The sequence below is a fragment of the Myotis nattereri genome, assembly GCF_964212035.1.
Source record: "Myotis nattereri genome assembly, chromosome: 10".
NCBI classification, from domain to species: Eukaryota; Metazoa; Chordata; class Mammalia; order Chiroptera; family Vespertilionidae; genus Myotis; species Myotis nattereri.
This window is the reverse complement of record NC_138085.1, coordinates 27439322-27452182: the sequence shown is the minus strand read 5'-3', so window position 1 is coordinate 27452182 and position 12861 is coordinate 27439322. Positions and strand designations below refer to the sequence as shown.

General features: G+C 48.6%; 1 protein-coding gene across 1 annotated transcript in view; it reads left to right on the top strand.

Annotated features, from left to right (window-relative positions):
* LOC308526407 (uncharacterized protein) overlaps positions 1-12861 on the top strand; it is a gene marked incomplete at its 5' end in the record, with an annotated part of 39167 nt that overhangs the window by 372 nt on the left and 25934 nt on the right. Inside the window, one exon of the mRNA XM_081101526.1 lies at positions 12397-12612. Coding sequence (XP_080957652.1) covers positions 12397-12612 — 216 coding nt within the window. The remainder of the gene's footprint in view (positions 1-12396; positions 12613-12861) is intronic.

The following is a 12861-nucleotide window of genomic DNA, read 5'->3' as shown; positions in this document are numbered from 1 at the left end:
CGCGCGGTCCCGCCCCGCGCGGTCCCGCCCTCACCCCGGGATCCGGCTGGGCGGCTGGAGGGGCAGGGCGTTGTGTGCCCGCGCGGGGCCTGCAAGGGGCGTGGGGAGGTGCGTTGGAGAGGAACCCGGACAGGGTCGCGTCCTCCGCAGCCCAGGGTCACAGCTGGGGGCGGTGCTTGCAGAAGAGGGATTCTCCACTACTATTTTATTTTATTTTTTAAATTTGTTTTTATTGTTTGCAGTATTACAGATGTTCCCCATCTCCCCTCTTTTGCCCTCCTGCCTCCACCCCAGGCCTTCACAGTACTATTGGCTGTGTCCATGGGTTATGCATGTAAAGGGTGTCCCAAAACCATGTATACACACTTTGAATAGTTATAAAAGTAGTGTTTATTAAAATGCATTTCATTTTCAAAATTGAGCTATCAGTTGTTAAAGTGTGTGTGCATCTGGGGGGGACACTCTGTATGCATCTTTGGTTAATCTCTTCCCATCCTCCCTCCGCCCCCCCCCCCCACCCTCCTAAAATCTGTCAGTCTGTTCCATGCATCCATGTCTTTGGACCTATTTTTGTTCCTCAATTTATTTTGTTCATTACATTCCACATATAGTGAGATCATGTGATATTTGTCTTCCTCTGACTGGCTTATTTCACTTAGCATAATACTCTCCAGGTCCCTCCATGTTGTCTCAAAAGGTAAGAGATCCTTCTTTTTACAGCTGCGTAGTATTTCATTGTGTAGATGTGCCACAGCTTTTCTATCCAATCATCTGCTGGTGGGCACTTGGACTGTTTCCAGATCTTAGCTATTGTAAATTGCGCTGCTATGAACATAGGAGTGCATTCGTTCGAATTGGTGTTTTGGGATTCTTAGGATATATTCCCAGAAGTGAGATCTTTGGGTTAAAGGCAGTTCCATTTTTAATTTTTTGAGGAAACTCCATACTGTTCTCCACAGTGGCTGCACCAAGTCTGCATTCCCACCAGCAGTGCACAAGGGTTCCTTTTCCCCCACCTTGCCAGCACTTGTTGTTTGTTGATTTATTGATGATAGCCATTCTGGCAGGTGTGAAGTGATACCTCATTATTGTTTTAATTTGCATCTCTCTGATGATCAGTGACTTTGAGCATGTTTTCATATGTCTCTTGGCCATCTGAGTAGACACTTTGGAGAAGTGTCTATTCAGGTACTTTGCCCACTTTTTAATTGGATTGTTTGTCTACCTTCTGTTGAGTTGTATGAGTTCTTCATATATTTTGGAAATTAACCTCTATCAGATGTATCATTGGTGAATATGCTTTCCCATACAGTGGGTTCCCTTTCCATTTTGAGGATGGTTGGGGCCTCAGAAGTGTTTTTATCCTTAAAATGTCTCTTTAAGCTGTGTCCAAGATGTGTGTCCTTTCTTTTCCTGCTTTAGGACCACGGAGAACCCAGAGTGTTTGGTGGCTGTGGTTCTTTGGGGTTGAGGCTTCATTCACCTGCTGAGACCCCCTGGGTGTCGCTCAGCGTGGGGACTTTAGGTCTCTCTGGGGACTGGATCCTGCACAGGCCCCAGGAACCCGGACCGCTGCCCGCCTCCACACTGACAGGCACTGGGTCCTTGCTTTCCCTTCTCCGGACCCAGATTTCCTCTTCTGAGTGGGTAAGTCTTTAAAGTCCCTTCAACTCTTGGTGCATTTGAGGGACAAAGAAACTTTCAGTCTCTCTCATAAATTATCTACATCAGCCATGTGCCTCACATTTTTATGCTTCTTTACATAAAGGACATTCGCACTAGCCGGTTTGGCTCAGTGGATAGAACGTAGGCCTGCGGACTGAAGGGCCCCAGGTTTGATTCTGGTCAAGGACACATGCCTGGGTTGCGGGCTTGATCCTCAGTAGGGGGTGTGCAGGAGGCAGCCGATCAATGATTCTCTCTCATATTGATGTTTCTATCTCTCTCTCCCTCTCCCTTCCTCTCTGATATCAATAAAAATATATTAAAAAAAAAACAACACTCCGCGTCATCTCTGCGTCGTGAGCTCCCGTGTGCAGGTATCTACCTCGAGTATTGTAAAGGCACCCTTCTCTCTCCCATTTCTGCCTGTGTTCCCTGGGGTGGGAACATGTCTGTTTGGCGTAGGGACCCCCACCTCTGCCACCACCTGAAGGCATTCACCTGCTGTGGGAAGCTTGCTCTGGGACCGACTCCAAAATGCAGGAGTGCTTACAGGCTCCCAGCCTGGGCCCTCTATCCTGCAGGGATATGGCCTCAGCTTCCTCACCCCTCCATGGGTCTGTGGGAACCAGACTCGCCCAACAGGACCATTGCCTCTCTTTGCCATGGTGATTGGTTTAACATAGAAAACTGACTCAAATCTGGCCAATCTGATTTTCTTTGGAATTTTTCTACCAGAGCTGTGGAGAGAGACTCCCCACCTCTCAACTGGAGTTGCGTAGTGGGAAGATTGTGGGGGACACCCTGCAGCTCTCCTGACATCCTACAGAGGGAGGACCTTGTGAGAATTCAGCTTACCATCCCTGTGCATTAGGCCTGGCAACGTGGCCATTATCTTCTTGCCAAGGGAATGCAAACAGTGATGTACCCCTTTTCCTAGTCTGGATCTTAGAATTTGAGCAGGCCTTCTTCCTCACCTGGAGGCAGAACGTACAATCAATAACAATAGAGGAACCAAAGGTGTAAGAAATTTACCAAGACTCATTGTTTGCTGGTTCACAAAGCAAACCTTAACAAATTTCAAAGGATCCAAAGAATTTTGAACATTTTCTATGACTTTGGTGGAGCTAAGCTGCTTGGAAATTAAGTAATACACTTTTAAAAATTGAGACATACTTGACATTTCATTCTCTTTGTTTTAGGTGTACAACATAATGATTGACTAATGAAAACGGCAGTCCCTACACTGAACATGATAAAATGTAAATTTTAAAGCACAAAATAAGTGGAAGAATATACCATGTTCAAAATGGGGAGACTCAGAATTGTTAAGCTGTTGATTGTTGCCAAAAAGTGACCTGTAGGTCCAGTGCAATCCCAAACAAAACGGCTACAGAACTCTGTATGGAAGCGGACAAGGCAATTCAAAATTTATCCAGAAATGCAGAGGACCAAGAATAGCAAAGGCAATCTTGAAGAAGAAAGTTGGAGGACTCACAGTATCAGATACCAAGACCTGTGAGCCCGGCCAGCATGGCTCAGTAGCTGAGCGTCAACCTATGAACCACGGTTCGATTCCCGGTCAGGGCATGCAATAAAAAGGACTGTGAAACATAGTATTTAACTACAAAGCTGTAGGAATTGAGAAAGTACGGTTTTGGCACAGGGAGAGGCAGACCAATGGAAAGCAACCCACATATATACAGTCACTTGGTTCATGATAGAGGTGACACCAGTGGGAGAAAGGATGGTCTTTTTGGTAAATGGAGCTAGGTCACTGCATATCCATTGGAAGACAAAATTAATCTCAAGCTCTACCACACAAAATCAGTGGCAGATTCATGCAATCTAATGCCTCTAAATTTGAAAGGTAAAGCAATAATGCTTTTAAGATTAAAAAACAAAACCAAAAAAGCAGCAGAAAAACCTTTGTGATCTTACACTAGGAAAATATTTGTTAAAAAATACCACAGAAGTCTCTAGGAATAAGAAAAACTGATAAATAGGCAACTTTGAAATTAAAAGCTTTCACTCATTAAAAGACACCAGCCTATATAATAGAACCCTAATATACAAATCAACTGAATGGCGGAATGACTGGTTGCTATGACGTGCACTGACCACCAGGGGGCAGACACCGCCCCCCCACCAGAGGGAGGCAACTGGCAGCAGCGATAGGGGGAGGGGGACGGGGGGTGGGGGACAGCCAGCAGGTGGTGCCAGGTCGCCAACCAAAGCAGCTGCCAGCAGGGGGCCCCCAATTGCCCCCCCCTGCCGGTTGCCCCACAGATGGCCCTGATTGCCAGCCAGGCCTAGGGACCCTACCCTATATATTGGGAACAGTCTCATAGATTTAAAAATTAAAGCCTGGCAAAGCTACTCTAACACTGAAAAAACAGGATGCTGCAGCAATGACATGCATGGACTCTGGCTTGCACGTTTTGTGGTCAGCCCTGATTCTGACACTTATAACTGTGTGACAAAGTCCATTACTTAACATCTCTCTGCTTCAGTTTTTCCACCCATAAGATGGGGAAAATGGTACTACTGCCTCAGAAGGATCATGTTATGTACTGTTTTCATAATCAGGGCAAAAACATGTAGCTGCCCATACAACAGCAAGATGCCTTTCCCCTGTATGAAAAGTATGGTCACTGGTGCATGCAGCATCCTGGATTGTGAGAGGGATGTCCGACTGCCGGTTTAGGACCAATATTCCCCATAGGGTCCCGGATTACGAGAGGACACAGGCCAGGCTGAGGGACCCTCCCCCCCGCCTAGGTCCCCCTCCCCCTGCACAAATTTCATGCACTGGGACTCTAGTCAAGAGAATAAAAAGGAAACTCAGAGCAGAATGTGATGTTTGAGGTGTGTGTTGTGCACAAGGAATTACAAACTAGTCATAAAGAGACTGGCAAGCCAGTTGACAAAAGAACTGAATTGGGCTAGGCCTGTGGGCTTGTGTGCCTGTGGCGGGGTCTGGGGGCCAAAAAAACCTACAGCACCAGGTATTCCCAAGTGGCCTCCCACCCAAGTGCTAACCAGGCCCAATCCTGCTTAGCTTCTGAGATCAGACAAGATCAGGCGAGTTCAGGGTGGTGCGGCCCTGGCTGCTGACAGCCGCCTCCAGGAGCCCTAAGAGCCGGGGCCTGGCCTGCAGGACCCTCAGCCCTTGGCAGCGCCTGAGCTCGTGCTCTCCCTCCCACTGTGGCTTCCCACTGGCGCATGGGATTCCCTTTGCAGGTTGAGGGTGGGTACCCCCCTGCGCAGCAGCGGGATTTGTTCTCTTTCCTCCTGTTTCAGGGGAGCCAGGGGAGCCGGGTTCCCAGAGGGGCGCTTGGGGCTTTCACCCTGGCGTGCGGGGGAGGGGGGTTAAGAGACAACCCCCTCCAATCGAGGGGTGCCCTCTGGAAGGCGGTCAGGCAGGAGACTCCTTTCCCGATTGGAAGCGGGTTTGGGGGGCGCCCCATCAGGGCCCTTCCGCAGAGTAGCTGGGGGGTTCCCTCCGCACAGCCAAGGGGAGGAGGTCAGAGGCCGGGCCACGCCCTTGGAGGGAGTTTGGAAGAACAGCAGGCAGAGGGCGGGCATGGCAGGTCCGAGGCACTTGAGACGCAGGCGCCCTGGATCCGCAGCTGGGTGCGTGGACTTGTGTGCCTGTGGCGGGCGGACGTCTCGGGGCTGAGGGGGTGGGGGCAAAAAACAGACACAAAAGAAACCCCGAATTGGATACTTCAAGGGACAACCCAAGAGGTAAATCCTCAGCAGAGAAGATGTGAAGAATCAGGCTGAGAAACTAAGTAAGGAACGCGACAGAGCGGGCCCACATTGAATAGCTGTAGGGCAATGTCTGTCCAGGTGTCTAGGTTTTAAAAGTTATAAGGAGCCGATAGGCTGCTAAATAAATGTCTGCCTTCCTACCTTACAAATACACGTTTATACGGACGACGGGGAAGACCAGGGTCTTTAGAATCCTCAGACTCCTAGGAAGTCCACGCCAGAACCTGGGAATGCTGGCAGGCAGGGCCCCGGACTCTGCTCAGGCTCACGCCTCCTGTCCTCCCCCTGACTCCATCCCGCAGTGTGAGGGCTCAAGTGTGGCCTGGGGACATGCAGCCTGCAGCTCAAGCTCAAGCCACAGGCTGCCACCAGGCCCCGGGTGGGCACCCTTTGCCTGTCAGCTCTACATTCCAGCCGCTCACGAAGGCCTGTTCTTTAGGTAGGACATTTTGAAGAAAGAAAACTTAATAAAAACTTTTTTTTAAAGAAAGTTTTTAAAGGTTCTGTGAGCAGTGATAAGAAATGTGTTTGTTTTGTTTTGTTTTTTACAACCAGGAAGTTAAGCAATAAAATGAAAAGCTCCGTGGAAAGGAAGAGTGTAAGTGAAATGTTCCGCTGCCTGTCCCTGACCCGGGTTTCAGCGGCTCCTCCTGCATGTCATGCCGTACAAACGTTTATGGACCATGTAGGTCTTTTTCAGACGATGTGTCTCCAGGAGCTCTTCCCGTCCAGTTTGCACAGCCCAGAGCTGCTCATTATTCCACCACGTGGATTTGGGGCTGAGTTGAAAAACCGATTTTCCCTCCTGTTTCATTCTCTTCTGAGCCTGTCTCCACTGCCCAGCAGAAACCTCAACACTAGGCATTGGGAGGTGTTCCCCACCAAGCAATTCTTTGCGACAGGGGCTGGGTCTCCTTCAGATCAACCCAGTCCTGCCTGAACTACCATCCCTCCCAACACTTTTGTCATTAATTCCTTGAATCAAGTCCCCTTTTTCGGCACCTCGTGGCTTCTGTCTTCCTGAGCAGACACACCTCAAACACTGTAGTCTTTGGGAACTTATTGCGAGTCAAGGAATGGATGATCATTAGAAGAGGAAGTAATTCTCAGAGGTTTGGCACCACTTATACACCCCCAGCTCTGGTTTCCTCAATTGCCAAAGGAAGCTATAAATACCTGATTGCTCTCTGGAATAAGTGAGATGATGTGAGGAAAAAACCTGGGACACAGCCCATATCGAATCCATCTTTGCGTCTATTTCCCATCCAGTGTAAGCCCCCATTCCTTTTATTGTCCCAAGAGACAGCGGCCTGAATAGTCACTCACAAACCCAATCCTTGTGAAAATCATACAAGGGACCTAGAAAGAAGCCAGGTGAGTGAAACTGCTTAGTTATTCATCCTCTGGTCTTCATTAGCCCCAGTGCCGAATTTCCTCTCAATCCTCCACAACAGAACTTTTTGAAGACCCGTAGTTGAGTCTCATTTTTATGACTGGATGGATGAAAACACTGAGCTTCTTTCTCATGCGCGGATCTAGTTCTGATTCCTGTACACAAGCAGGACTTCCAGGGGTGCAGACGGCAGGCCCTCCGGAGGCCCATGCATAAGTTATGAAGTTTGCTTGTTACCAATGCCACCTGTGACGTCAGCAGCAGCGTCGGCTGACAGGTGTTGGAGAGGCCGCTTCTTGACCTGCAGTGTGGATGTAAATAGATTCCTGTTGCTGGTTAGAAACAGCAGTGGATTTCTGACATTCGGAGTAAATCCTGTCATCTGCTCCTGCGCTTCTGGGTGGACAGTGTCTTCCCATCGAGGTAAGCAAAAGGCTGTGCTCTCCCTTGTTGATTCTCTGGGCGCTGAACTCTCAGGACTGACAGTCAACTCATGTTCTTCTTTTTTTTTTATTGATTAAGTTATTACATATGTGTTCTTATCAACTCACGTTCTTGGTGTAGATGGGGTTGGCTGATTTTTGGCATACTCAAAAGCAGGGGTAATCACATCCCCCTTTCCTTATGTGTTAAACTCTTTGTTATCTGGAATGGTTCATTTTATAACACATTTTTGTGTTCAAATGTTCCATTAACTGAGTTCATATTAAATACATCATGTGAGTTATCCATTTAAAAATGAGAAGACAAGATCCACTAAAGCAAAAAAATAATACTAGATACAGCAACTTCGTTCTTATGTATTTTTTTATAATTCAGATAGTCGGCCAGTTTTCTGCAGCTCCTCCCTCCACCCCTGTAAGCAGAGCCGTGGGCCACCTGTAGCTGTACAGCCTGGAAGGTCCCCATCCCTCCAGGGTTCCCAGGTGTACGTGCTGGGCCTCATTAACCCAATCAAAGTGGTTTTAGCAAAAACAAAAAAGAGTTGTTGGAGGACAACTTTTTGCCTGAATCCAAGGGTTTAGCAACATCTTCAGGACTTGGTCACACCGTCTCCATCCCTTGGATGGCTATATACACAGACAGACCCCCATTGCCGTCGCCCAGCACAGAGCCTGGCTCTCCACAGGCGTGGGGCTCAGCGCTAACTGGACAGACTGGTTTGGAGGCACGTGATGGAAGACACTCCCTTCAGGAAAAGCCAGTAGAGGAGGGAGGGAAGAATGTGGTCTCGGGTCAAGTCTGACCTGTGCTGACCCACAGGATATTTCCCTGGAGGCACGGAGGCCTGACCATTTACACTCCGTACCATTTAGTCATTGGTTAGGGTCACCCTGGGGAAGGAATTACTCCCCAGGGAAAATAGGTCTGCCAGCTCAGAGCAATCGCATGGGAGGGGGCAGCTGTGAGCCATCAGTGGCCAAGTCAGAGTACCAGGTGCTCTGGCTGGTGGAGTCTCCATGGGCCCCGCGGCACCCACTACTTACCGTTTAGTGGGACTTTTCCTGTGGGTACATCCTGCTTTGGGGACCAGGGTTTCCAGACTTATAGCACAAATCCCCCCAGTAGGACAGCGAGAAAGGCCACTCCTATCTCCACCACTAGTCCTGCTATCAGTGGAGTCTACCGTTTGGGAGCAGCACATTTTAAAGGATGGAAAACCATCCTGTCACAGGAGCTCATCAATGGCCTGAGAGAGGGCTTATGTGTGGGCATTGATGGTCCAGGAGAAGGGGGATTGCACTGGGCTGAGGGTGTGGCTGGAGCTGTAGGGTTGGAAGCTGACCTTCTGAGAGCCACTCTTTGCCTTGGGAGTTTGGCACAGACTTAATGACGCGGCCCTGAGTCTGTGCTCACTTCAGCTAGTGACGTGTGAGACTGATTATCCCCTACTTTTTGGAGAGCAGTTCCCTTGTTTGCGATGCTTCTGAGACATGAAGTCACTGATGATGTTGCTTACTTAAATAATTTTTTAATCAATGTGTTCTGGGTAATACAATTAGAGAGTTACACATTTAGCAAAATTACTTTAGATAGTAGGTTGATCACTTTGTTTTTGTGTATCATCTCAAATATACTATATTATATTCTTTGGTATCTAACATTTTAAGGTAGTGCTTCCTGTTGTTTTTCTGCTTGGTATCCTTCCTCTGACCACAGGAACTGGTTTTGCATATAGAATCCTCCTCCCCCACCTTTAGTCCATGAGGTCTGTGGGGCCAATCCCAGCACTGGCTGTAAGGGTGGGCACATGAGTTGTACAGTGGGGACTTGACTTAGGAGTGTCCCGACTAATGAGTTTTTTGAGATACCAGCTGACTCTCAGCCGATTTTTTGCATTGAGTTGACAGAGTAATTTGAGTTAACGAGCTCCTTAACGAGCTTGGTCTCAGAACAAATTAAACTCATAAGTCAAGGCCCCACTGTACCTGGTCTATCAGTATATCCTTCCCTGAGGTGGGCTTCCTTCGCCAGGTCAATGCATCCACCTCTGGCTGCTGATCCACGGCTCATCCCTTCTCTAAAGAATTGCCCTCAGCTCAGGAATCACCTCACCTGACTCACAGTGTAGATGTTCCCTCAACACTGTGCCTGGCCTTGGGGAGGGGATCTGGGAGGCCGCCCACATTAACAAGTGAAAATGATGTGAATAAGGTTTGTGTCCCCCACCAAATTTGTATGTTGAAGCCCCAGTGTGATGGTATTTGGAGGTGGGGACTTTGGGAGGCAATTTGGGTTAGATTGGGTCATGAAAGTGGGACCCTCATGATGGGGTTAGTGTCTGCTAAAAACAGGAGCAGACACGATATCTGTCTCTGCTATGTGAGGACACAACAAGAAGGCTGCCATCTGCAAACCAGGAAGAGAGTCCTCACCAGACACTGAGTCTGCTGGCACCTTGATCTCAGACTTCCAGCCTCTAGAGCTGTGGGAATTAAGGGTTTCTTGTTTACTATAGCAGCTGAACTAAGACATGGGGTACCAAATGCTGGCCCCTTGCCTTAAAGGGAGCAACTCTGCAATATGGTTTATGCTCTAGAGCTCCCCCATATATCAGGCCAAGACACTGCTTGTCTCTGTCCCATTTCCTATTGACTTAGTCCCTTCCTGCTGCTCTATCAGAATACAACAGACTGGGTGGCTTATGAACAACAGAACTTTATTTCTCACTGTTGTGGAGGCTGGAAGTCCAAGATCAAGCACTGGCAGATCCAGTGTCTGGCGAGGGCCTGATTCCTGGATCATAGGCTGCATCTTAGGGGGCTGTTTTGCCCTGGTGTCCTCACAGGGTGGAAGGGGCCACAGAGCTCTCTGGGTCTGAAATAAGGACACAAATCCCACACGCTAGGGCTCTATCCCCCATGACCTAATCACTCCCCAAATGTCCCACCTTTATTAACATTACATGGGGGTTAGGTTTCAGCATATGAATTTTGGGGGACACACCGTGCAGACCACAGCACTATCCTGCTTCACTCCCTCAGTGACTCGTGTCACCCAGACCCCTGTATCATGACACACCTGTTTCAGGGAGTCCAGCCTGAGAAAGTCATCCTGGGAAAGGTCCTGGGAAGCCGACGCTGAGGACAGACTCTAGAGCTGGGCCACTCACCAGCCAGCTGGCAATGTGCTGATAAAATTGCCATAATTTTCAATTACAGTTGACATATAATATTATATTCATAGCAGGTGTACAGCACAGTGACTAGACATGTATATAACTTATGCAGTGATCACCCTGTTAAGTCTAGTACCCATCTGACACCACACAAAATGGCCATAATTTAGCTGCTCAATTACAAAAACGTTTACCTGTGGTGAACTGAAAGAAGAAACAGCCACAGGGAGGCACTTCCTCATGCAGCACTGTTGGTTTTTAGAGATGCAGGGGAAGTAATAGTAACTAAGGGGCAGTAGGCTTGTTTGATGCTATTGAGTATCTTTGATTATTGAAGAGACAACGAGACTGTCTCAGAGCAATCACATCCCAATTACAGCCAAGGGTAAGGGTCCGGGGCCTCCTGCATGACGGAGAGACCCTCTCTCGCAGCTGCGTCCACAGACATGACCAGCGCAGGGCCGGGTGCTAGAGCCGTGGTCCTTCAGAGATAAGCCTTCAGTATCCTGAGCTCCTGCGGAGAGGAGCTCTGCCGCTTCCCAAGGCCTTGCTGGTTCACAGCGAGGAGCCAAGAGGGACCCCTTCACTGTTTAAAGGGACCTTTGTGTGACTGAATAAGCCTCTGGCCTTTTGATTTTCCTGAGTTTTTTTTTTTTTAATATATTTTATTGATTTTTTTTACAGAGAGGAAGGGAGAGGGATAGAGAGTTAGAAACATCCATGAGAGAGAAACATCAATCAGTTGCCTCCTGCACATCTCCTAATGGGGATGTGCCCGCAACCCAGGTACATGCCCTTGACCGGAATCGAACCTGGGACCTTTCAGTCCGCAGGCCGACACTCAATCCACTGAGCCAAACTGGTCAGGGCTTCCGTGAGGTTTTGACATAAGGTTGTACGGACACGGAAATATGTAGATAACTCAGTTCTGCTCCTCTAAAGACAGCACCCCTTTTTTCTCTGGATGCTTTAAGATTTTTTTGTGTGTTCAATTTTTAGCAGTGGGACTATGTGGTGTTTCTAGGGGTGGGGTTGTTTTATTAGAAAATGTGTTTGAAATGTTTCCCCAGCACAGGACTGCTGATTAGTCCAGGCCCTATTCCTCCGCCTGTGCCCAGATTGTCAAATGCCCCTGAGAAGATAAACTAAGGTCTCCAAGAGCCTCCCCTCTGGAATTCCAGGCCAGATCACCATCCTTGCTTCCACAGCGATCTGCGTTTTGGAATAGAATGTGTATAATTCATCTGACACAGGGACCTTTGACCTGTGGTAATCTATTTTATCCTAAGGAGAAGGGCAAGTCTGAGGTCCCTCTTTTCATCTCTAGTTGAGAGGAATTTTGAATGAGAGCCTAAAACCGAACAAGTCCCAGCATTTCAGCATTGGAAATCTGTCTGCCACCAACACAGGGCTTGACCTTCCTATATAACACCCTTTGAGTAGTCATCCCTCTTTGCAAACCACCTGCCTGGGGAAGGCCGTTGACTAACCCCCAGGCAACAGTGCTCCTAGCATCTGTGAGAACTTCGTCTTCAGATGCCCATTCAGGCTCCCGGAGGACCTTCTCCTGCCACGTGGCTTTCACCCTCGTTCTGAGGAGCGTCACAGAGTGAAAGTTGGGCAAAATATGTTCGTTCTACATGTGCAAATAACAAGGACCTCAGTCGTGTTCCGTCATTAACCATTCCTTAAGCCGATGCAGCTTGTAGGTCCGCTTTCCATTTTCTCTGAGCCGATCTCATTGTCTGAATCACGCTTTTCACCTGCTGCTAAGCCACAACCTACTCTACACTTGTGAGGTCCTGACAGTTACCCCATTCGTCCTTTTAGTAATTCATAGATTTCTTTCCCATTGTAGAGAAAAGATTAGGTGAGCATCACGTCCGAGAGAAGCACCTTGCGTGCCCGTCAGCCCGGGCTGTGACCCTGCCACTTCCGTTCACAGACAGGAAGAGATGGAGTATTTTGTCTTCGATGACATTGGCTCCATGATTCCGAATGAGGCCATCAAGAGACTCGTCTTGCCGATGACGGTTCAGCTGTGCCATCTGATCTTGTGCACGGAGAGGAACGGCGCGGAGAGCGAGGCCTTCGCCTCTCTGGAGAAGACCGCAGAGGAATTGGCTCAGGCGAGTGAGGAGTTCGTGCAAATCGCTAAAAGGTAATGATTTCAGAGAATGTGAGCCCTTTACACTGACACGTCTGCAGAAGGAGAGTAATAGAGCCTTATTTGAGTCAAGTCAGGTGTGAAAAATGAATTGATAATACATAAAGAAGCCCTGCCGGTGTGGCTCAGTGGTTGAGCATTGACCCCATGAACCAAGAGGTCACTGGTTCGATTCTCTGTCGGGGCACATGCCCTGAATTTGGGCTCAGTCCCTAGCAGGGAGGCATGCAGGAGGCAGCTGAT